We start from the raw sequence: 25,570 nt of genomic DNA on the forward strand, positions 1-25,570 counted from the left end.
ATGAGCTGTGGCTTGCAGAGAGAGGAGGAGCCGCAACCGGTGCATCGCATATCGACTCCACCAGATCATCTGAGGCTGCCCTACTACACCATGAAACACAGCCTGCTTCGTACTGATAAAACAGTACAGAGGATTCGTCTAATGACTATTTATTTGATCGCCTTGGACCGAGCATTAAATGCAAGCATTTGGATGTAACGTTAGCTGTATGCTATCTAGCACCAGGCGAATTGTGTTTTCGAGAGCGGTTTGTTGCCCCGTGTGGATTTGACGTCTGTGTTCTGCTGGACGTTGAGGAAAAATCAAGTGAAAGAGGTTGCCATCATTGTCCTACAAGATGGAGTGCTTAACCGAACTGGAGAAGTATAAGAAGTGAGTACTTTACAGTTGCTATGCGTTTGTTGTGGCACACAGAACATACCTAATGAGAACCTACATGCACTACACATTTGAACCAGTTAGCCATTGAGCTACCTAGTTAGTCCTTTTGCTGCTAACCTGCTAACCCACTGGTCACAGTGACCCGTTTTCACGGTTTCAGAGCATGCATCACAAGTCAAACCCTAAAATTATATTTTAGAGAAAAAGATATTGTAGATAATCAGTTGAGCTCAACAAATAGGTTAGGATATGAAAAAATAAACAATTGTATACGTCTCAAAAGGTGACCAGAACGACAGTTCACTTTGCAGTTAGCCAACGAGCTGAGGGTACTACTACAAGCAGGGAGCCATCAATAAATGGAAATAAGGTTAATTTAAATAAAATGTGATATTCTTTGCTGTTAGAAAATCACAATGTGTCTAAAATGGTATTAGGCAATAATGTTATGTCAATGTATATCGTGTTATATGTTCTGGAAACACAAGGGAAAACAGATGCAGCGAGGCCTCCATGCAGGCCTCAAATCCAGGAGGTACATTTTTTAGCTGCCCGCGGTTCAGGGTCAGAGGATCTACGCGTTGCCATTATGTACCAAGCAGTCCGTGTTGGAGCTACTGGTGACTAACCGAAGGCTATACTGTTAGAGAACCTGAGTTTTTGACGTTGTGTTGTTATTGTCATCCACGTCAATAACAACCGAGACATCTGTAGACAAAATATTGCTATGTTGTGCAAAAATGTCACCCACATGCGCGTGATAGCTCATCTGCAGTGCTCAAGCATTTTGTTCGTCCACTTTGCCAAACCATATCGATCTTAAACATCGTTTTATTATAAGATCAATGAATACGTTTTTACTATTGAACATAATAGACTAGGTAATCCAATGTTACCCATTTATGTCAGAACACCAAGCGTGCTTATTGATTTTGTGCGTCCAGGGCACGCAGTTTACCTTTCGCATTCCAGACAAAAGACAGTTTGTCCTGCTGAGGCAGATAAGTGCTCTTCCCTCCACTTTACTTCTGTATGTTGCTGTAAGCGTAATGTTACAGATAACCATTTCAACAAAATTGTCGTTTTGAAAAGCACAGCAAATGTATGGCTTATTGTTGTTGTTATTAGTAGTACTATTATCAAGAGATTTTGAATAATAAAAAACTATGTTCCAAAAAAACAAACATTGGAATGAATTAATATTGCCTTCAACTGCATAAGCCCAGTTAAATGCTAAATGATTAATATAACTGAATATGAGCTGAATATAATTTTGTAAATGCATATAATATACAATTGACCAGCCTGAAACACGGGGCAAATACTAGGCCAAATATTGTATTACTATTAGTCATTTAAGGGTTAGTTCACCCAAAAATGAAATTTAGGCTGTGTTTTACTCACCCCCGAGGCATCCTAGGTGTATATGACTTTCTTCTTTCAGACGAATCCAGTCGGAGTTATATAAAAAAATCTTTGATCTTTCAAGCTTGATCATTGCACTCAGCGGGTGTTGCATTGCTTCAGTCCAAAAGAAGTTAAATAAAAAGTGCCCATGCGAGAAAAAAAAAAAAAGTGTCTCACACGGCTCCGGGGGGTGAACAAAGGCCTCCTTTAGTGAATCGATGCTTTTTTGTAAGAAAAATATCCATATTCAAAATGTAATAATCACTTTAATGTAGCTTGCGCCAGCAGTTGTACACAGAAGCAGTTCCGGGCGGATGACCTCTGAGGTCAGCGCTGCGTATGCGCCGGTGAGTCTGGTGAAAACCAGCGTTTGTTTACAGGAGCAAAGGAAGCAAAGTTTCCTTACTTTAGCAAAGGAAAACCAGTCTCCTCTTGGCTTATATCGAAATCCTCTGACATTCTTCTTTACAAATCCTCGTTTTGTACTTCTAATTCTTGGCCATTGTTTTGTTTTGATCTCTCTTGAGACACTGTTTTTTATGCATGGGCACTTTTTATTTAACTTATTTTGGACTGAAGCAATACAACACCCGCTGACTGCAATGAAAGAGCTTGAAAGATCAAAGACCATTTTTAATATAACTCCGACTGGATTCGTCTGAAAGAAGAAAGTCATATACACCTAGGATGCCTCGGGGGGTGAGTAAAACGCAGCCTAATTTTCATTTTTGGGTGAACTAACCCTTTAATATTCACCCGACAGATGAATGTACAGCAGAATACTGTAAAGTTTGCTTTGACATCACCAGGAAAATGAAAAGTTTCCCTTTTAAAATGTTTATAAGCTTATTTCTTTTATAGCCTCCATCATGCAAAATTATATAATTAGTTGCATCTAAAAGTCAGCATGAAAATTCTTTATTTTCTAAATGCATATTACAGACCTTATTATAAACAATTCATCCATAATTTTTTTTAGACTTCACAATTTTAATCAAAATGTTGTAACTGGATCTTCTGGTGAAAATGACAGACTTCTCTCTGGTAGCATATGCAGGACTTCTCTAATCAGTTGCACTTAAACCCACCCCTGCAAGCTTGAATTCATCTGCCTCCATTTTACAGTGCAAAATCCAATCAACAATCAATTTATGGAACCAGGTTCCCTGCTTCATTTTCTTTTTCTTTTTCAATGATCTGTTACACTTAGATGTTGCAATATAGGGGGGAAAATCTTCACTACCTCTGTTTCACTTCAACTTTAATATTGTCCTCGACCTGTGCTGCTTTTCCCAAAAGCCTTGTTAGCTACTATGGTCATTAGTTCCATTGAACTCTATTGGCAATGATGGAACTTGCGACCATAGTTGTTTTTGGGAAACGCACCCCAGATCAAAACAAACTTGTTACCTGTTTTTGTGACCCACAAGTTGAGAGCCACTGGCCTAGACAGCAAAAACACAGTAACGTTCTTATAAAAATAAATGTAACACTTCCAGTGGTGTATCTGTGAGATTCTACAAAATTGTTAACTTTTAGCAATGAGAAACCTGAAGTCTTCATCTATAGACAAATAATTACAAATACAGTGGACAAATATATTTGTGTCATGGAATCGACATTGCCTGAATGCAGTTATGCTGTCTCTTCTCCATAGGTGCGACACCGTATCAGAGAGCATACTACTCTGAGTTGGTTTGCCCGAAGTGTTGTAGCTTTCTTCAAGCTGCTCAGCATCAGCTCTGACTCAAAATGGATGCTCTGTTGAATCAAGAGCTCAGGTACTCTCTCAAGTGTGGCTATTGAGTGGAATATGGTGCAATAGCATTTGCTTAAACTGCCAGCAGAATGTTAATTTAAACGACTTTCACTTTTGGCTGTTGTTGTAACAGAGTCTATGCAGTAGTGTTCTTCATAACTTGAATTGCAGAATTTAATGTCCAATTTGTTATGGGCCAATACATCTTTAGCTCTTTATGTCAACGGACGTTATGCAAGAATGTTAAACCATGCTTCCCTGCCATGCTAATCCTGCTTCTCCAGTCCCGGGCTAAATTTGGTTTTGCACTATTGAGGGATTTTAGATAACCAAGTGCTTGCATATATTATATGTAGGCTTAAAAGATTTTAAAACCTTTTTGCGTTTCACCTTGCACTCTGCAGTTTAAAGTTATTTTAAAATAAAACTGAGATACCACAACATTTTGTCACAATATAATTTGTTATTCGAGGAAAATTTGTATTCAGACCAAGTTTTCAACCAAGAATTTGTGGTCAGAATAAACAGTTCTTTAGTTATTCATGTTAATGTGCTGGACTTGCTTGAACTTGGACAAATGTGTTTTTTATGCAGTGTTCAGTATTTGAGCCTTTGCATTAAATGTTATTTTGCATGCTTGATATTTGAGTTTATTTTATGCTACTAGTGAGTGTCATTAGGGATATCATTTTAGAGATATCACTGTTGCATTAGAATGGCTAAAGTGGGTCACATCAAAATTCTATTATATACTTAGATAGATAAATAGGGTCATGGTAGATTAAAATATTGCCTATCTGACAGATATGAATGGCATGAGAATCCCCTCCCATTACTACTACTATCATTGTAGGGTGACTCCATTATGAAGGTCAGATGGATAAAAGGAGTCTCAGAGGAACATGTAACCTAGTTGTTGCTGTGTAGCTTCATATAGGTTTTATGAGAACTAGAAAACAGTCAGCTTATTTGTTGTCGAAATTGTGTCAGTTGTTTATTACATGAAGTGACTTCAAAAATAGGAAGTGATGTGAATGAACTATATAGGGCTACATTGTGTTTCATATACTTTTTTTAACAATTAGTCCTTGGCTTTTGGATAAAAGAGTGGTGTTATTTTCACAGCAGGTTTTTAATTTTCCTTGTAATGAGATTTTAAATTGACTGGACTAATGTTCTCCTTTTTTTCTTTCCTGCTGTTCTTTTATGACAACAGGGAAGATGTGAAAGATTGTTCGGTAGGTGTATAATTCAGATATTTTGCAATTTTTGTTTGTTAAATGTACATAAACAACAAGAAACATGTTATGTACATGTGCATAAAATACTCATTTTATTTAATTTTTTTATATCACTAGATCAAGGTTGAAAACTTCCCGAAGCAAGTCATATTCAAAGGCCTTGCACCTAGGGTCATATTGACAAACCATCTCCTGCCTAAAGGAACCAAGGCGAAGGTAAACCTTGAGGAACAGGGTCGACAAAAGGTCTCCTTCAGCTTCGCACAGACAAAGAAACCACGTCAAAATGTATTTCTAGCCCCACCAAGTCCGGAGAAATCGGCAAGTGAACATTCTTCTGCACTGCAAGCTGGACCTGTACCTACTCCAGATCTAGCAGGACAGAGTGATGAAACCAAGAATGTGGATACAAATACTCCAGCAGTTGGGGAGACCCAGACAACACCCACCCCATTATCCTTCCCTCTCAAATCAAAACCTGTTCTTGGAAAGATGCATTTTAAGAAACAGATTCTCAGCGTTACTGTTGTTGAGGATAACTCCATTGTCAGCACTGCCTCAGCAGAGATTTCAGAGCCAGTAGTCCCATCTGAGTCAGACAAAATTAGATCTTCAGCCAAGGTTGAAACTGAAACCTCATTGCAACAGTCTCACAAGAACTCTGTCATTGATAGTTCCTCTGAAAAAGTTCTCAAAGAGGAAAACCCTCAGGAGAAAGTAGACTCATGCCTTAAAGGTCCTGTTTCTTCCCATATTGGGAAGGGAGATAAGGATACTTCCATTATTTCTGAGCATGAGGAAAACAGAAAGTCACAACCTCGATCAGATTGCACGCTTCCAGGTTCAGAATCTGATGGGGATTCAATCAAAACATCATCTAGCCAGAAGTCTAGTGACCGCAGAAATAAGATAAAATCTGAATGTCCGAGTAACGAAGCAAAAAGATCCTCTAATTCCAAAACTGAGGAGTCAGAAAAATCCAGGCATGATAGGAAAGAAGATGAAAAGGGGTCAAGTCGTTCAAAATCTGAGCGCGACTCTAGGCACACATCGTCAAGATCTTCTCGTTCTGACAGAGACAGAAGAAGGACCAAAAGTCGGTCACGGTCTAGATCTCGAGGCTGTCGAACTAGTTCCTATTCCAGGTCTGAAAGATCCAGGAGTGAGAGACAGTCAAGGTCAGATAGGTCACATTACCATGATTCTGAGTGGAGGTTTCATAGAAGTTCTCCTCATCGTGAAAGGAGAGGCTCACGTTCACGAACCGATGGCAGGTCTCGTGACAGCTCTGACTCAGAGGATGACCACCGGCGGACAAGGACTCGAGGTAGTGACTCAAGTCGATCCTCCACTTACTCTAGCTCGCAAAAAGACTCAAAATTATCCACTCACTCCAGATCCCACAGGGACTCAAAACCCACAGATTGTTCTCGATCATCCGAGTCAGACAAAAGAACCCAGCATTCAAAGTCAGAGCGATCTCATTTAAAAGCTGGTGACTCTGAATCCAATAGAAGGAGCTCTCCTGATGCAGAAATGGTTCACAGGAAATCCAGTGCCCACTCAAAATCTGAGATTAATGCTAAAACCTCAAATTCTAACCCAGCTACCTCATCCCGAACATCTGAGAAAAAGGTTCATAAAAACAGTTCTGACTCTGATGAGGAGCACAGAAAAAAACGTCAGTCACAAGGATCAGACAGGTCATCTGTGTCTGGGACTTCATCTTCCAAAAAAACAGACTCAATGGATCACAAGACTTTAAATAATGTTTCTGAAACAGAGAGACAATCAAAAGACAGATCAAGTAATAACACAAAGCAGTCACAGTTAGCCCTCAGCCCAGTTACTCCTCAGAAGGAATGCAGCAAAATTGATGACAACTCTACTCTGCCTAAATCTAAATGCATTTCTCAACAGATGCATGAAGCTACGCACAAAGTTAATTTGTTCAAAACAAAACAACAAACTGAGCAACAAGCTCCAAACCAAGAACATAGTAGTTTGGGAAAGTGCACAAATGTTCCTGAGAGTCACAAGACAACTGAAAGATTGAAGGAATCCACTTCCACGACAAGTAGAAGTCTTGAAGTTAGAAGTTCCACTGATGAACCTGGAATGAAAAATGAGATTCCAATCCAAAGTAGAGCTCTGGCAGAAGGACCGACTGACTCATTTTGTGTAGGCCACACTCCCAATCAGGATTCAGTAGGATCACTGGCAGACCCTCTTTCTGTGAAAGAATTACCACCTGGAGGATGCTTGAAATTTAACACTAAATTAGATGGGCCATCGCACATCACACCGAGTGCTCAACTCTGTGAAAAGGATTCTGAGCAGCATTATGTGAATCCTGAACAACCCAGTAGTGGGATTTTGAAAATGGATGGTAGTGCTAAAAAATCCAGATGGGACATTGTTGGTCAAGTCACTTCAGAATATCAAATAGTGAATCCAGATGTGGAAAAGGTCATTTCGGTAAAAAGAATAGAGTTGAACAATGATACTACCCCTGAAGAATCTTGTACACAGAAACAGGACTCTGAAGTACCATCTAAAAAATCTGTAGAAGAACAAATACAAGACACAACCTCAGCTGAATCTCATCAGAAAGTAAGTTCTTATGCGTCTGACCTTGAAACCCAACATACTCATGGTGAACTTATAAAACAGATCGTTGAAGATCCTCAATCAACAAGTGCCCCTGTTGTTAGTGATCTTCCCCTTAATTGCAGTTCTGGCAGTAAAGAGAAAATCAATGTAGACAAACCTAAGCCTGAAACTCAAGACCCCGATTCCTTAAACCACGATGGTAAATGCCACAGTGATGACAGTGAGAGTGAAGAATCAGACTCGGATTCAGATGATGGGCGTGTTTCTTTAAAGCGGTTGCACTCGGTGGTGGTTGTGCCAAAAAATTCAACCATTGCTCTTGAGACAAATGACTTGACTGAACCGTCTCCCGGGTGCTTAGTGTTTTCTGGACAGCAACAGACTGATACACATGAAAGCATTAATAGAGAATTTGCTTATGGCTTTAGCAATCAGTCAAAGCTTGAGGAATCATCAGCTGCACTTTTTAAGGCCAGTGCACAAGCTGCAATGCTAAATCCAGATATTAAACGTGTCTCCTACCAATCGCAGAGCAACATGGTTGACAGCACCAGCCATTCGGAGGCTACCATTGCACATGTGTACAAGAACTGGAGTGCCCAAGTAAGACCAAATAGTGTCCAGATAAACCAAGCATCACTTCAGAGTTTTGAAAAGACTTTGCGACCTGAATCGGATCACCATCAAAACCATGATAGACCAGATAGCTGGAATGGTAGGAAAGGAGGAAAGCAGCACTATGGGGAATCCACTGACTTCCACACTGGGAAGGGTTATGGTTTAGCCTGGGACTTTAACCAGTCAGAACAGCCCAGCAGCACATTTCAGCAACCGGACAGCAGTCATGGCACTGAACACCCGCCTCAACCAGGAATTGCTCTGTTTGATAGCGGTCACAGACAAGGTCCATGGACTCAGCCTCCCATCTCTAAAACCAACAGACCAGTAAACGCGCATGTGCCTTTTCAGTATCATGATTCAGTTAACCAGATCCATCCAGACTCTTTGACCAATGATCACGATGAAGACAGGGTAGTAGGGATCAAACAAGGATCTGTCCTGTCTGCTGATCTTCCAGGATCATCCCCATTTGTTCAAGCCCATGAGATAAGCAGCAATTGCAGCTTTACCACAGAAAGTCAGAACATCTCGGAAGCCCCTAGAGAAGACAACCAAAAGCCTCATCGAGGAAGGGGTCCACCTAAGAAGAGACGTCAAGAGTTTGAATCTGAATCGGATAATGAGGCAGAGGCTGGTCTGAGCAGTAAAAGGGAGTGTTTGGATGAGAGCTCAAGGGTTGTGAAAGATGGTAAGGAATCTTTTCACCAAATTCAAGAGGTGGTGCGCCCACTGCTCAGACTGAAAAACTTTGTGGATCCAGCTGTTTGGAGGGAAAAGGCAAAGCAGAAAAAAATGCCACCCTACTTCGACCTCATTGAAGATAATGTATATCTGACTGAACGGTAAGTATATATTTTTCCCTTTTTATCCCTGGCAATTAAATTCATGTTCCTGGTGTTGGCAGCGCCATGCTCCACTGTTTGAATTAAATGTTTGTTTGTTCATTTAATTTGATCTTTCATAAAGCTCATGAAATCTGTTCTCTGTCCTTACAGCAAGAAGAATAAGTCCCATCGTGACATCAAGCATATGCAGTGTGAGTGTGCTATCCTCTCAAGGGAAGAGCGTGCCCAAGGAATGATGGCTTGTGGGGAGGATTGCCTCAATCGCTTGCTGATGATTGAGTGGTAAATGTCTTGCTGCTACATCATAATGTTTGCTTTATAGTAGAGAGTATCTGTAGTGAGAGACTGTAATTAATATATCATGTTTATGTAGGGCTGCACGATAAATTGCAATGAAATCACAATTGCGATTAGGCAAAAGCTGTGCATGTGCATCTTGTCAGTGAAGCACGGTTCTGTGATGAGTAGTAAATTTCCATCCGAAGGCCAGAGGGCACTCTCGCGTGGACTGATGTTATGAAGTGAGTTTGGCGTAAAAACATGTTATTAAATGTGGTATTTTCACGTGCTTTTAGATGGAGCTTTTTTTTTTTGTTAGTTTTTTTGCATAGCTTGTCAGTGAACTACGGCTATATGTAGTAAATGCTGCTCCATCTGAAAGCACATGAAAATACCACATTTAAACATTTTTTACTCCAAACTCACTCCATAAAGTCAGTCCACACGAGAGCGCCCTCTGGCCTTCGGATGGAGATTTACTACTGATTACAGAACCGGCTTTACTGACAAGATGCGCATGACAATCGCATTCGATTAATCGTGCAGCCCTATGTTTATGTTACTTGCTGATTTTATGTTACTGGCAGATTGAGGTTAGTTACGGTAAGAACATTGATGGCAAAATTTTTCTAATTTGTTTCTCTTTTTCTGCTCTTTCAAGCTCTTCTCGGTGTTTAAATGGGGCATACTGCTCCAACAGGCGCTTTCAAATGAAGCAGCATGCAGACTTTGAGGTAATTTTGACTGAGACCAAAGGCTGGGGCCTACGAGCAGCCAAAGACCTACAGCCGTAAGTACTATTTGCTTCAGCTAACATGTGCTTATTAGATATGTTCTTTGTCTTTTATGTTAAGTTACCTTTTTTTTTTTGCAGGAACACCTTTGTTTTAGAGTACTGTGGAGAAGTTTTGGATCATCGGGAATTTAAGGCACGGGTGAAGGAGTATGCACGAAACAAGAACATTCACTATTATTTCATGGCTTTGAAAAATAATGAGGTGAGCTGTGGAATTAGTGCAAAAATAAGAATTTGAAGTGTTTGACTTTCGTGAATTAAGACACATGAGCCTATGTCTCTATTTTGTCTGCAGATTATTGATGCGACTTTGAAAGGAAACTGTTCCCGTTTCATGAATCACAGCTGTGAACCCAATTGTGAAACTCAGAAAGTAAGTGCATTCGATTTTCATGGTGTCAGATTTTTGTACCCCCCCCACACAAATCCTACTCCTCCTCATTATCATAAGAGCGAGATCTGGATTGTTGTACAGTATATCTGCACAGTTCTTCCAGTTCCAGTATGTTGTTCAGAAAGGATGAGAAGCAGGCTGTCGATAGAAAATGTAAATGTGATTGTTAGTGGGATACTATCAAGGAGAGTGGGTCAAAATGGCAAACTCTTCTGTCTAGCAACCAAACAGTCAATTACTGAGGTCAACTACTTATCTAGTAAAAGGTTATTTAGCCACATCTCTATGCATTTGTTGCCTATGTAGGAATAGATGCTTCTGGAACTTAGAGCCTTTGATTTCCATGAAAAATCTTTGTTTAGCATTTCTAATCCATCACACCCTTTGCAGTGGACTGTAAATGGCCAGCTTCGAGTTGGCTTCTTCACCACCAAAGCTGTGACGGCTGGGGCAGAACTCACTTTTGATTATCAGTTCCAAAGATATGGGTAAAAGATCCGGTCATTTCCTTTCATGTATAGTTTTGTTTTTCTTAAAATGAAACTCAACATACATGTTTATCATAATGTATCATATCTTGCTTCTTTTGTCCACCAGTAAAGAGGCCCAGAAGTGTTTTTGTGGAGCTCCTAGCTGTCGAGGTTTAATAGGTGGAGAGACTCGGGTTAGTGTCCGAGCAGCAGGTGGGAAGAAACAGAGGGACCGCTCACGGAAGAAAGACACTGACAGTGCACTTACCACGGTGAGCAAGAGGACTCAATTATTGTGTTGCATCCAGCTATTGGAAATGACAAGAGAAAGGCAGAATAAACCCATGCAGTGACGGGAAGTGTTTTACATGTCAAGTTCATGACTCTGATATCATGTTTCAGTGATTAAATTTAGTCAACATTTGCGCTTGAACAATTGTGTGTTAACGCTAGACACAAATAACACATGGCCTGCCAGTTTTTCAAACTGTTGTTGCAAAGTGTTATCTTAAACCAGCAGTACTAAAGCATTGATCTGGGTCAGCTTTGTTCTTGCTTGCATGTTAATTGCTTTGAGACTTTCAAGGCTTGTTTCAGTCTACAAATAACACGGCTAATATATTCTGCATGCATTCAAGCTAATTGCATCTTAAGGTTTTTATGGCTTGTTTGAACTAGCACTCTTCATCTCTGGCACAGACCTGCACTAAGAAAGCAAGCAAAATGTAGAAACATCCTCCTGATACATAAAATTGAGTGACTTGAAATTAGAAGTGAGCTTTTGCCATGGTCACAGTTTGATCAAGATCAAAGAATGATTTCTCCTGTGTTGCTGCTGCTGTCTAATTGGTTGAAATTATTCTGCAGTTGGATGAAGAGCTGGAGGCTCTGCAGGAGAATGGAGAAGGCTTGTGCGGAGAGAAAGATGTGATCTCACTCTGCAGGCTCATGGTGCGAGTGGAGACAATGGAGCAGCGACTCACCTGCCTTAAACTCATTCAGGTATACAGCAAAACCGTCACGTTAAGATGTGTTTGATTTATTGCACAGCATAGTTTTGCGTTAAGCATTTAAAAATGACTGACAACTGGTCAGATGAGTTTTTTGCATGTCTTTGCAGAATACCCAGAATCCCTTGTGCCTGAAGCAGTTTTTGGATCACCATGGCCTCTCGCTGCTGTGGATATTTATGGTTGAACTTTCTGAGGCTAAGAGCAACTCTGTAAACAACATTAAACTACAGCTGGAGGTAAGAGTTCAAAACACACACATTTAGGGGAATTTAAGAGCAGATCCCAAAGCAAATTAGTGGGCTGCTAGCTATTTCTGCCATTTTCCTCAAGCAAAACCCAGAAATTCATAGTGGTCTGATATTTTTGTAAATGTAGCTTAATTATGGTAAGGCTGTATGTAGTTTTGAGCTACAATTTAGGGTGCTGTCTCCTAAGCTAAACTTTTTTTTGTTTTGGTTTGTTTTTTTTGGCTAAATTCTTAGATAATGAAGGCTCTGGCAGTGCTTCCCATCTCAACGAAGAATATGCTGGAGGAAAGCCTAGTGCTGCAGTTTATCCAGCGCTGGGCTCAAAGCCGGCCACTCAGCCAACCAGCAGAACAGGATGGCTACTCCAGTGAGAGCACCTCACGTGCCCAAACGCCCCTCAACACCCCTGATGGTCCACCAGCCAAGCTGGCTTCTGAGCTGGATGGGGACACTCCCAAGCGAGCAGTCTACCGTAGGTTGAAGATCATCAGTGAAAACAGTCTGGACAGTGCCATGTCCGATGCTAGTAAAGCTTCGGATGGGAAAGAAGAGGAGGATGAGGAAGAGGAAGAGATGGAGGATGAGACTTCACAGTTGGAAGCCACAATTGAAAGGGAGGTTAAAGTAGAAAACAGTGAAGCGCCTTCTGAGAGTCAAGCTGAGCTTGAGCCCGAATTGAAACAGGAGCCCCCTGAAACCGAAGAAGTCACACATTCAACACCAGAGGCCACTGGCAGTGAGGGAGAGACACTTGAAACACAAGAACCTGAAGAAAAACCCATCGTTAAGCCTGAAGAACAACTGGAGGATGAAAAGATCATTGAGGAGACCAAGAGTGAGGAGCCATCAGAGTCCCAGATGGAGTCAACAACAGTTGAAGATGCCCCTTCAGTCACGGACACCACATCTGCAGCGGACATTAGTAATGATGTAGTTGCTGAAGTGGAAACTCCCATGGCTGAGACACAGGTGGAAAACGCATCTTCTGAACAATGCAGCTCCGAAGGGAATGAAAGTTGCAGCACTGCAGAAATCACACCCACACAACCATCGGAAACTATAATGGAGAGTGTATCCTCTGAATCTACAGCTGTTGCCATAGAGAGCGCACCCACAGAATCTCCGTCTGCCTCTGTGGAAACCACTCCACCTGAATCTGCTGCTGTTTCTACTGAAAACGTATCATCAGAGGCTGTCGTAGCTGCTGGTTCTGCTGATGCGACGGCCCTGGCTATTGTTGCTGTTCCAGCAGAGGGTGCTGCAGTGGGGACGCCCTCTCAAGATGAGGAGGAAGGTGTCTCTGATGTGGAGAGCGAGCGCAGTCAGGAGCCACAAGTTCAGGCTTCTGATATCAGTGACATGGCTGCCCGGCTGCTGGACAGTTGGAAAGACTTAAAGGCAAGACTAAGATTTGTTAAAAGTGGGAATGCACCCTACTTAGTCTATACTAAGCCCAAAAAACATACTTCGTTTTTGTGTATGTTAGGGTATGCGTACATAACTGCAATCTTTCTGATCATAATTTCAGAATAGAAATACCTCATACATATACATAAACTTCTAATGCATGTGTCGACCACCTGTTTTCGCACAATTTATCAAATGGAGTATACTTGAAAGTCTATTTGTTCAGCCTTATGCATATGCTAAGCATACACATAAAAACCAGAGTATGCTTTAGGCTTAACTAGATCTGTGTATCACTTCTTAAAAATAATTGTGTACTTGATCATGTTGGATCACAAATAAACAAGGTGATTTTTTTTTCCCTCTCAGGAAGTTTACAGGATACCAAAGAAGAGCCAGGTTGAAAAAGAGTCAAGTGGTATGTCAAGAACGCATCATACTTCGACCTAGCTTAATTTTAACCACTTCATATGTTTTTTGTAATAACCTCTAATCCATCCTTTGTTTTCCTCAAATAGATCGCAGTCGTGATCGAGAAGCCCTGATGACCCCTCGCACACCTTCGAGCAGTCGAGAGAGAGAGCGAGAAAGAGATAAGGAGCGCGATCGGGATCGAGACCGGGACAGAGACCGGGAGCGTGAGCGGGACCGGGAGAGGGATGGAGAGAGATCGTCTCTTCGCAGTGCAGATAGAAAAAGACGACGAGGCTCCACCTCCCCTCTACCGCCTTCAGCCTATGAGAGGGGCCGCAGAAATGATGACCGGTAAGATTTTAGATGCAATTTTTTTTTTGCCTTCATTGTGATAGGACAGTGTTGAGGAGACTGGAAGTGAAATGGGAGAGAGAGGGGGGGGCGGGATCGGGAAAGGTCCTTGAGCCAAGATTTGAACTCGGAACGTAGCACAACGGTGCTTTATGTTGGCGTGCTGCTCACAAGGCTATCGGCGTCAACAAGACACAATAATTCAAATACTTAAAACTCTGTAATTATTTAATCACTTATGTTGTTCCAAAATCATACAAGCTTAAAGGGTTAGTTCACCCAAAAATGAAAATTAGCCCATGAATTACTTGCCCTCAAGGCATCCTAGGTGTATATGACTTTCTTCTTTCAGACGAATCCAGTCGGAGCGATATTAAAAATTTACTTTGATCTTCCAAGCTGTTTAATGGCAGTCAGTGGGTGTTGCAGTTCATCATTCCAAAAGAAGTGAAATAAAGCGCATCCATCCATAATAAAAAGTGCCTCACACGGCTCCGGTGGGTGAACAAAGGCCTCCTGTAGCGAATCGATGTGTTTTTGTACGAAAAATAACCATATATAAAACGTAATAATCAATTTAATCTAGCTTGCGCTCACAGTTGTACAGGGAAGCAGCTTCGGGTGGATGACGTGTGATGTCGGCGTTGCGCATGCGCAGCTCAGAAATGATGAATGCGGCAGCGCAGGGGAGAGATCAAAACAAAAGAACAGTCAAGAATTAGAAGTACTAAATGAAGATTTGTGAAGAAGAATGTCGTAGGATTTCGATATAAGCCAAGAGGAGACTGGTTTTCCTTTGCTAAAATAAGGAAACTTTGCTCCTGTAAACAAACGTTGGTTTTCATGAGACTCACCGGCGCATGCACAACGCCGACATCTTACGTCATCCGCCCGGAGCTGCTTCCGTGTACAACTGTTGGCACAAGCTACATTAAAGTGATTATTACGTTTTGAATATGGATATTTTTCTTACAAAAACGCATCAATTCGCTACAGGAGGCCTGTGTTCACCCCCCGGAGCCATCTGAGGCACTTTTTATTATGGATGGATGCGCTTTATTTCACTTCTTTTGGACTGATGAACTGCAACACCCGCTGACTGCCGTTAAGTCAATTTTTAATATAACTCTGATTGGATTCATCTGAAAGAAGGAAGTCATATACGCCTAGGATGGCTTGAGGGTGAGTAAATAATTTTCATTTTTGGGTGAACTATCCCTTTAATGGAAAACTAGAGAAAGTGTTTGAAATAGCATGGACTAATTTTCATTCATAGTTGACCGGTGCTGGCAAAATGAGTCACAATGAGCAAATTTTCAAAAATAATTATTATTTTCACATTAAAAGACCTTCAAAATTATATATGATTTGTTGGAATCGGATGAAAAATGACTGAGCTGTGTGAAGTCAGCAAAGTCAATTCTGAGAAAAATCAAGTTGAAGTTTTCTGAACGTTCCAAAGCAAAATCACCCAACAACATTGCATTGTTTCCTCCTCTTCCTTTCTTAATATTAATTACTATATTAATAATCACAATATGGCCATTTTTTTTCTTTGTTATTAAAAATAAGAACAGATGCAAAAAAAAAAAACAGTAGAACAAATATAAGAAACAAACAAATAGGCCTAGTGCACTACTTTTTTCATTTTACATCTAAACAAAAGCATTCAAATAAGAAAAACGAATAATGAAATGTAAAAATCACTTCAGTGTGTTCATTACAAATAAATTGATTATTAAAACCACAAAAGCAATCAAGAGCAGTGATCTTTTCTTTTATTGTTTAACATTGAGACATACGGCCTATATAGTAAGTTCCGGGGCCTGTTTCATAAAACAAGTTTACCAAATAAGCCAGGTTTATTTCAGTTAGTCTGACTTATTGTCAGTTGATTTTCACATTAAAAGACCTTCAAAATTATATATGATTTGTTGGAATCGGATGAAAAATGACTGAGCTGTGTGAAGTCAGCAAAGTCAATTCTGAGAAAAATCAAATTGAAATTTTCTGAACGTTCCAAAGCAAAATCACCCAACAACATTGCATTGTTTCCTCCTCTTCCTTTATTAATATTAATTACTATATTAATAATCACAATATGGCCATTTTTTTTCTTTGTTATTAAAAATAAGAACAGATGCAAAAAAGAAAAAACAGTAGAACAAATATAAGAAACAAACAAATAGGCCTAGTGCACTACTTTTTTCATTTTACATCTAAACAAAAGCATTCAAATAAGAAAAACGAATAATGAAATGTAAAAATCACTTCAGTGTGTTCATTACAAATAAATTGATTATTAAAACCACAAAAGCAATCAAGAGCAGTGATCTTTTCTTTTATTGTTTAACATTGAGACATACGGCCTATATAGTAAGTTCCGGGGCCTGTTTCATAAAACAAGTTTACCAAATAAGCCAGGTTTATTTCAGTTAGTCTGACTTATTGTCAGTTGATTTGGTTCAAAATAAGTCCGACTAACTGAAATAAGCCTGGCTTGTTTGGTAAACCTGTTTTATGAAACAGCCCCCTGTACTGCACGGATCTAATATAATGTTACACATCAGATGTTTTTCCCCAACAGTTCCCCAAACGTTTACTGAAGACAACAGATTATGTTTGTGCGAATAGCCTACTTAAATACTGTAATTCTGTGTATACGCTGTGTGTATGTTTATCGGTATGGCTCGCTAGCGAAAGCGCCTTTATGGGCACGATTCATATGTCAGTCAGCGGCAGCGCAAGAAGGGAGCAGAGAAAAAGGTACTCCTCTTAGAAAACATACAAAGATAATTTTAGATGTTTAATTACTACTTGGAGCATTGGGATTACTAGACAAGTACTTAATGAACTAATTTTTGTGAAAACCTGAAATTCGACCAAAATCGACATCTTGCACTTTTTGTTTTTTGTCTGTAGCTCACAATTAGCCTGTGTGCACTCCAACTTGTTTTGCCAGCATGGGTCACATAGATTTCCATGTTCAAAGTGTGGTTACTGACACCTAGATCTTCCTGCATTATTTCTGTAGTTATGAGCAGTCCAGCAGCAAGAAGAAACTCCACACCAAAGAGTCTCGTAACAAGCTGTCTACTGAGGAACGACGAAAGCTCTTTGAGCAGGAAGTGGCTCAGCGGGAGGCTCAGAAACAACAACAACAACAACAGCAGCAGCAATTACAGACTCTTGCATTTAACCCACTGGCCTACACCTCCAGTCCAAACTTCATGGCCTACCCGCCTGGATACCCTATCCAGGCCTACGTGGATCCCACCAATCCCAATGCAGGAAAAGTGCTTTTGCCCACACCTGCTGTAGAGCCTCTTTGTGTCACCCCAGCTCCTGGTACATTCGAACAAACACCAACTCAGCCTATCGTATCAGAGCTCAATCTAGCTTCACCCTCTTCCACCACCACCCAGGCCGGACCTGCCTCCAGCTTGGCACATATCCCTCTGGAGCTTTCCTCTGGCACACAGACTCAGCAGTTTGTCCAGCCTGCTATGCCGGCACAGGACCCGAACATGGCCATCCTGTCGGTGCCTACGCAAATAGCCAGCCCACAGATCCAGGGTCAGCAGGGTTACACCACACTCTGGGACCCCAACACACAGCAAGCGGTAACGGTACAGACGCAGCCAACCCAGCAGTACTCCACCACGGCACAGCCTCAGACTGCCATCTACTATCAGGGCCAGCCCTGCCAGACCATCTATAGCATTCCTGCAGGCTACCCACAAACCAACACTCCTGTCATACAGGTTGGACACCAATACTTTCCTTTCAATCCTCATTCTCACGTAGTGGTCAGCTGATATCATGCAGATATGTAGAGAGCAGAGTGGTATATGTAAATACAAAATATGATGCAATGCAGTTTCATAAAATGATAGCAAATGAGACATTTACAAATAACAAAAAAAGTTAGGGATGCACAACATTATCTGTACCATTTTGATTACTGGCAGATAATATAGTTATGTTAATTTCCCCCAAATGGAGTAGAATGTTTATATAATTAAACAGTTAATAGCCATAATATGAAAATAATCAGTTTATCATTGTTAGCCAGTCTGTTTGCATTTTTTCTACCACAGTGCATTCTGGAATCACAGTGTGTTTCCACCAAAGAAAAGGCAGTTGGAAAAACTAGTTCTGCAAAAGTCCATCTGCTTTCTAAATCAGTGTTATTGATCTTATTGTGAATAACCCATTCAAGCATGTTTCTTTAAAAAAAACAAAACATGCTGACCTTTTTTACCCCTAAAATAACCTGATCTTCTGATGAAATAACATTTCTCTCTGGTGCGTTTTTGCCTGGACTTCTCCAATCATTTAGTCTTCTTAAACCCTGCCCCTTTCTTACAATCGACTCTTACTTGGTCTTAATTTCCAAGTGCAATGCCCACATCTCAAAATCCAATCAACTACTAATAGATAAAATTAAGTTCCCATGCTACATACTTTGTTGTTTTTTTTGGTGGTGTTGTTTTTAATAGTCCACTCACATATGCATTTAAAAACATAAGAAAAGATATGTTGCTATGTCTGCTTCACTGTGACCTTAAACATGCTGGTTTACAAATCAGGCACGGTAATATCCTAAAAGATCTCAAAACATTGGCTTCACTGGAAAGAAAATTTAATGAGAACAGTTTTCACAAATGGGACTAGTGCTGTGAGATATGAATGTAATAGCTGTCACACACTAGTGTATCTGACTCTCAAGCAGCATCTTCACCCAATGATCGCTCCGTACATAACCTGTTAATGTATTCAGTGTGGTGGTTTTTTTTGAGTGAACACTTCATACTAATGTTGTATAACGATGGCTGCTAAGCATTACGCTTGTATTTGTGTGCAGACATACACTGAGCCAGCTGCCAGTTACCTACATGGGCAGCAGGTGTACACGGGTCATCAGCAGGGTGTGGTTGTGCAGCAGGGCGGCACGGTCACCACCATTGTCACATCTCAGACAGTTCAACAGGTATGCAACTCAGGCCTTTCACCAGATGAGGGTGCTGTTACTCTCTCTCTCGTTCTCACCATCTTTATTTTTTTAAGCATTCCTTTGTCTCTAATTGTTCATAAAGAAATGCTGGGACTTTAGAATTTGAATTTAAGTAATTTTATAGTTGAATAGTGTATACATACACATAATCAATTAGTTCAATTTAATTTTTTTTTTTTTTAAATGTATACGAAATGTTTTCCCCCCACCAAAAACAAAATAAGCTGACTTTCACAAGCTGTGCATTTCTGTTGAAGAATGAATAAATCAATGAAAAGATTAAAAAAATTAGGCCTGTTTGCACCAACACACGATAATTATAACGATAAAGATATTGTTTTAAAAATCATTCTAAATTGAAAAGAATAGCAGAGTCCACACCACATCTATAATGATAATGACACAATAGCTTTGGAATCACTATCAGGTGATTTATTTATTTTTTTCCAGCTTATGACTGATAAAAACATAAACAGCCAATAAGAATTCATCCTGTTTTAAAGAGTGCAGGCATTTAAAGTGGCAGATGACATAACTGTGCACACAACCACACTTATCATGCATTGGTGTGATTGGGCCTTTACTCATGCACAAACCTAGTAGAAAGACAGAAACAAAATTTAATAAGGTTGTAAACCGTTTCAGGTTTGGTGCACTTTCAGCGTGATGCACATAAATCTGATGCAGCACCTACATGTTATTAATTGGCATAGTTAATATGGTCACATGGCCTATACCAGGGATCCTCAAATCTGGCCCACGAGATCCAGTTTAGCTCTAACCCTAATCAAACACACCTGAGCATGCTAATCAATGTCTTCAGGATCATTAGAAAATCACAGGTAAGTAAGTTTGATCAGGCTTAGGGCAATATCATAGGATTTTCATCAACCTTAACTTTGAAGTACTGTAGAAGTACTTCTTAAATAAAACAGCTTCAACCCTGGTCCACCCAGCCCATTCATGAAAATCAACGAAAAAATTCAGAAATTGTCACCATGTTGATGGCACCACCTTAATCATATTAACGTATGCCTGCCCGCGATTACATTTTGGGACATTTGTAATCCTCATTTTATATGCAAAGAAGTTAAAGTGATAGTTCACCCAAAAATGAAAATTCTGTCATTAATTACTCCCGTAAGACCTTCGTTCATCTTCGGAACACAAATTAAGATATTTTAGATGAAATCTGAAAGCTATGAGAATAATTTTGTGCGCATAGAAAACAAAAATAATGACTTTATTCAACAATTTCTTCTCTTCCATGTCAGTCTCCGCCTCGTGTACATTGCTAAGCTTTAAAACAAGGCGCAGTACATCCGGGTTCTACACCAGAAGAGCATCACACGCATGCGCCGTGGTACTCTTGTGAATGCGCGTCAAAGACTGACATGGAAGAGAGATGAAATTGTTGAATAAAGTCGTTATTTTTGTTTTCTTCATGCAAAAAAATATTCTCGTTGTTTCATAAAATAAAGGTTGAACCACTGATGGCACATGGACTATTTTAACAATGTCCTTACTACCTTTCTGGGCCTTGAACATGGTAGTTGCTTGCTGTCTGTGCAGGGTCAGAAATCTTTTGGATTTCATCAAAAATATCTTAATTTGTGTTCCGAAGATGAATGAAGGTCTTAAGGGTTTGGAACAACATGAGGGTGAATAATGACAGAATTCTCATTTTTGGGTGAACTATCCCTTTAAGAACAGCGATCGTTTGAATAGAAATATCTTAAAGGTACAGTAACAATAAAGGTCACACAAAAGGACTACGGAATGTTTTTAAGATATGAAATATCACTCCCTTTTCCCCCTGCAGTTCACAATGTTAAATAATACTAATGTGTGGAATGAATGCTCTTCTTAATTTTAAATATTAATTCTATTCATATAAAAATGCCAAATAAAGAAAACAAACTGTCAGTAGTAAGAAACAAAGAAATAAATTAGATTAAAAAAAAAGCAATGTTTTTTTTTTTAGGGGGATAGGTTGAATAGTTGTTGTTTTTTTGTAACAATATTGCTGTTATAGACACATTCCTGTTTACTTTCCTATTACAAAACCCAGCTGTATTTACATTAATACCTTACCAAGACGGATATTTTGACCAAGACATGCATTTAATCATTCTTGCATGCAGCAAAATTACCACGAGGCACAAGTGACCTTTGCAGCATATGAACATACACGTGTGAGCGTTTGAAGCAGCCTTTCAGACAGTGTTGGTACCATATTACGTACCAAATAATGTGAAAAAGACTGGTATTTTTATGTTTTTGATTGATTTAGTACTGAATAAGTATCAAAGCGCACTGGTCATTTTAACAACCCCTATTCTAGAGTTCACTTTGGTGTACACATGTAGGGTCTGAGACTGTCCCAACCTCTCTAGATAATTGAAGATGTTGTTCCAGCCATCTACGATGGAATGGTTCACAGCTGGTGCTCGTCCACATAGAGAAAAGCTATTGGGAGTTCGGAGGAAAACACTTTTTAAATTTGCCTCGGTGTTTAAAAGGCATCGGCTTTTAAGATGCGTCATATGATGCAAATACATAAGAGGTCTGACCAGGCCAATCCAAACTGAAACATGAAGTCAAGAGCAAGTGACAATAAACATTGTTTTACAGTCATGTCATTTCACAGGTCATAACCATCTTGATCTGTGTTCTCTGCTGTCCTCCCTCCCCCATCACCCACTCCGCCTTTCTTTCTTTCTCTCTCAGGATTTTGCTGGTGTTTTCTCTGGCTCTCTTTGATGCTAATCAAACCCAGCTGTTGAAACTGTATTCATTTATATGTGGTTTCTCATTTGGAAGTCGGAACTGTGCAGAATCTCTTTGGTCTTTTCAACAATCGCCCTTTCGTTTTAGACTTCAAAATATCTTAACTATTAAGCTTTTAACAGATTTTGTTACCAAAGGGTTTTATTGTCCGTTGTCAGTATGTTAGCATTTCCTCTGATGTGCACTGGTTTGGCCTTTGGGTTTCTTTCTGGGACCTTGTGACAATGAGTATTGACAGTCTTGGCATTGATTCAACATAAAGTCTCATTCATGTCATATCGGCTGCCTAAGGGGACTCTGGGAGTTGCAGTGTTTAATGTTATTTGTTGTAGAATTTAGACTCCCAAGTATGTTTTGGAAAAGAATGTTTAAACAATGTCTAGATTATATACTCATGCATGAGTAATACGTCAAATAAACTGTCAGTATATAATTTAATGTGTTGCTTTTTTGTTTGTCCTCTTTGCACAGTTCTCTACAAAGACCGCCGAGGCAGACACGTCCAGTGAGCTGGCCAAAAAAAGCAAAGAAGTCTTCCGCAAGGAGGTGAGCTTTAGATTCTCTTGGGTTTTACTTGGGTTTACCAAATAATTATAGCAGTAGCTCATGTTTGTCCGACTCGTCTAACTTTACAATTTTTCCTGGTTATCTTTTCAGATGTCACAGTTTATTGTGCAATGCCTTAATCCGTACCGCAAGCCAGACTGCATGCTGGGCCGCATCAGTAACACAGAAGACTTCAAACATCTCGCTAGAAAGGTAACAAAAAATGGACAAAGAGCATTCTTGTGTTATTGTTTTATGTAATCTTGTTGAATGCTCAGATAAATAGATAAGGCCAGCCATATGCACCCAGACAGACATCTTTGGATCATGCAGTTTTTCTTTTTCCCCCTTGTCTTTTAAAACTATATAACGGGAGCAGAGACAGATCTTTTCTTCCGTATTGTGATGTGAAATGGATTAATGAAAAGAAAAGAAAAAAAATATAGGATGGGGTCTTCTTGGTTCATTCCACTTTGCATTATCTGTCTGTCTGTGTCTGTGTTCATTTTGTCAGCCATTTTTAATTTAGTCTTGGTCTTAGGCTTGGTTTCACAGACGGGGCTTAGACTAAGCCAGGATTAGGCCATAGTTCAATTAGGACATTTAAGTCATTTTTATAAACGTGCCTTAGAGAAAACATTACTGGTGTGCATCTTGAGACAAAACAAAGGCACTGATATATTTTAAGACCAGTCAGTGCAAGTTTCTTTTAGTTGAAAGAGCTCAGACTTACATTTTAGTCTGGGACTAGGCTTAAGCCTCGTCTGTGAAACCGGGGGTTAGCCTTTTAAATTAGTCTTAGTCCTGTGTCAAATGTACTTTTTAGTTGTCATATTTAGTCAACCGTGTCCTGTTTTTGTTCAGGCTAGTTTTAGTCAATGAAAGCTTTGTTTAAAACAACAGCGGTTATTTAAGTGCATTTATTCTGCAACCACAAGTCGAGATCTCGTGACAGAATACAGACTGCCTGAATGACACTTTCATTTAAGCCGAACGTCTCGCATGAAGATCGCTAAACTTCAGCTTACTTGTTTGTCGGTGTTTTCAGATCATCGTAGGTGCTTCCGCAATGACAAGCGAGCGTGTGCACATGGTTGCCAAATTGCAAAAATTAAGCAAAACAACGAGCAGAAAATGTGTCCTTTTAATAGATAAGCTCTGATTTGGGGGTTTGAACTCTTGATATCTGATATCGCACACAAGCTGGCATAGTAGTACAGCAGGCCGCAATAATATTTTGTCAAATTTTTTTGACAAATTACATTTTGGTATAGTTTTTATTTTTTTAAATACATTTTTGTATCATCTTTTATCATCAACGATACTGAATGTTGATATAGTCACAGTTATCGTTTATTGACTTTATTCTCGTCTTGTCATAGTCTTGCTTTAGTCATGGGGGAAAAAAGCTAGTCAACAAAAGTTTTTTGTCAGTTTTCGTTAAGGAAAATAACACTAGTCTGTATCCCTTTAAACTGGAGAAATCGTTGTTTTTGAAATACAGTGCGGTCACTGAAGTCTTTCGTTATGATGTTGTTGCTGCGTCTCTAAACCTTTGGTATGCGTGTCTGTCTATCTGTTCACAGCTGACTCATGGGGTGATGAACAAGGAACTGAAGTCTTGCAAGAACCCCGAAGACCTTGAATGCAATGAGAACGTCAAACACAAGACCAAGGAGTACATCAAGAAGTACATGCAGAAGTTTGGCGCTGTGTACCGGCCCAAGGAAGACATAGAGCTGGACTAACTAGCAAACCCAGGAACCTCCTGGCAGCTCTTTCCAACCGAACACCTCTGGCCTGAACAGTTTTGGTGTGTCAGAACAGGGCAGCTCAAGCTCGAGTCCTGTTGTTTTGTTCCACTGACCTTCTAACCATGTCCTAAATGCTGCTCTGGGAGGGGGGCGTTGACTGAGCTGTCCCGCACAGGGGACGCTTTTATGATGAGATAAACTGCTGCGGTATGAAGTGCGGAGGACGCAAACCAAGGGTGCTACTCAGACTCTTTCCAATTATCTCTAAAGCAAGTCTCATCACTTGGGAGAAGAGGATCATCTTAAACTCTGTTCTAGATGGGGGGGGGGCGGGGCGGGGGGGGTGAAGAATAAGTGGACCATTAAAATCCTTTTCCCTTGTCACCCCACTCCATTACTGTAGTTGTTACCAAGGGCTTTTGTTAGCTTGCCTGCTCTGCTAAAGGTCCAATCCCTCACTGATAGTAGTCGAGAAAGAATGAAGGAGAAAGACAGATGCTAAGGATTATATATCAGATAAAATACCCCACAGAACATAGGTCGCCCATCTCAGCATTGTTTTTATGGATTTTAGACTTTCAAATAGAAGTGTGCAGGTCTGTGATCTAACCCCATTTGCCCTAGTCTGGTTTCTCCTCTCGACTGGGTGGAAGGCTATGTAGCAATGATATTTTATCAAGGTCTTTCACACTGTTTTTACATTAACATTTTTTATTCATGTCACAAAGGCAAATGTGAAGCCCTCCAGGCAGTTTGTAGCTTTTTTTTTTTTTGTGGCCGTCACGTAAGGATTAATCAGGTTTACTATCCCATAAACTCTGGCCATTAATCAACTCACCCCACCTTATTGACCTGCATTAAATCTCTTTCCAAACATGTATTATATTGCTTTATATGTGAATATATTGAGAGTTAGTTTTTGAGACCATTAGCAGAGACTTTGTAAAATGACTGTGGGGGTCCACAATGTCTTGTGTAAATATGTCTAATTATGCCAGACTGGTAAAACGGGATTGGAAGGATACGACTAGATCAGAGTCCTCCGTCCCGTCGGCGTGATTTCGGTGTTCCTACATCAGGCAGAATTCCGCACTCTCCCACGGCTCCGTATGTTGGGTTGGGTTTTAAAGGTGGGGGTGTCGTTTCCTTTGCTCTCTCTGTGGAAAGACTTTGGGTCTTTTTTTTATGTACAAATAGGAGTCTCGCCCCACTCCACTGTAAGTA

General features: G+C 40.1%; 1 protein-coding gene across 1 annotated transcript; it reads left to right on the top strand.

The window, feature by feature from the left end:
• The first annotated feature begins 68 nt into the window (after positions 1 to 68).
• Positions 69 to 25,570, top strand: LOC107596709 (histone-lysine N-methyltransferase SETD2-like). The gene is made up of 20 exons (XM_016287507.1): positions 69 to 372; positions 3,446 to 3,569; positions 4,764 to 4,785; positions 4,906 to 8,864; positions 9,018 to 9,149; positions 9,808 to 9,936; positions 10,021 to 10,144; positions 10,238 to 10,315; positions 10,727 to 10,824; positions 10,934 to 11,078; positions 11,674 to 11,808; positions 11,927 to 12,055; positions 12,302 to 13,465; positions 13,844 to 13,892; positions 13,993 to 14,239; positions 17,274 to 18,003; positions 19,107 to 19,232; positions 22,500 to 22,592; positions 22,704 to 22,805; positions 24,179 to 25,570. The coding sequence occupies exons 2-20, from the start codon at positions 3,541 to 3,543 to the stop codon at positions 24,338 to 24,340; spliced, it is 7,653 nt and encodes a 2,550-aa protein (XP_016142993.1). The 5' UTR covers positions 69 to 372; positions 3,446 to 3,540; the 3' UTR covers positions 24,341 to 25,570.

The sequence above is a fragment of the Sinocyclocheilus grahami genome, unplaced genomic scaffold (genome assembly GCF_001515645.1).
Source record: "Sinocyclocheilus grahami isolate Dianchi unplaced genomic scaffold, SAMN03320097.WGS_v1.1 scaffold222.1, whole genome shotgun sequence".
Taxonomy (NCBI): Eukaryota; Metazoa; Chordata; class Actinopteri; order Cypriniformes; family Cyprinidae; genus Sinocyclocheilus; species Sinocyclocheilus grahami.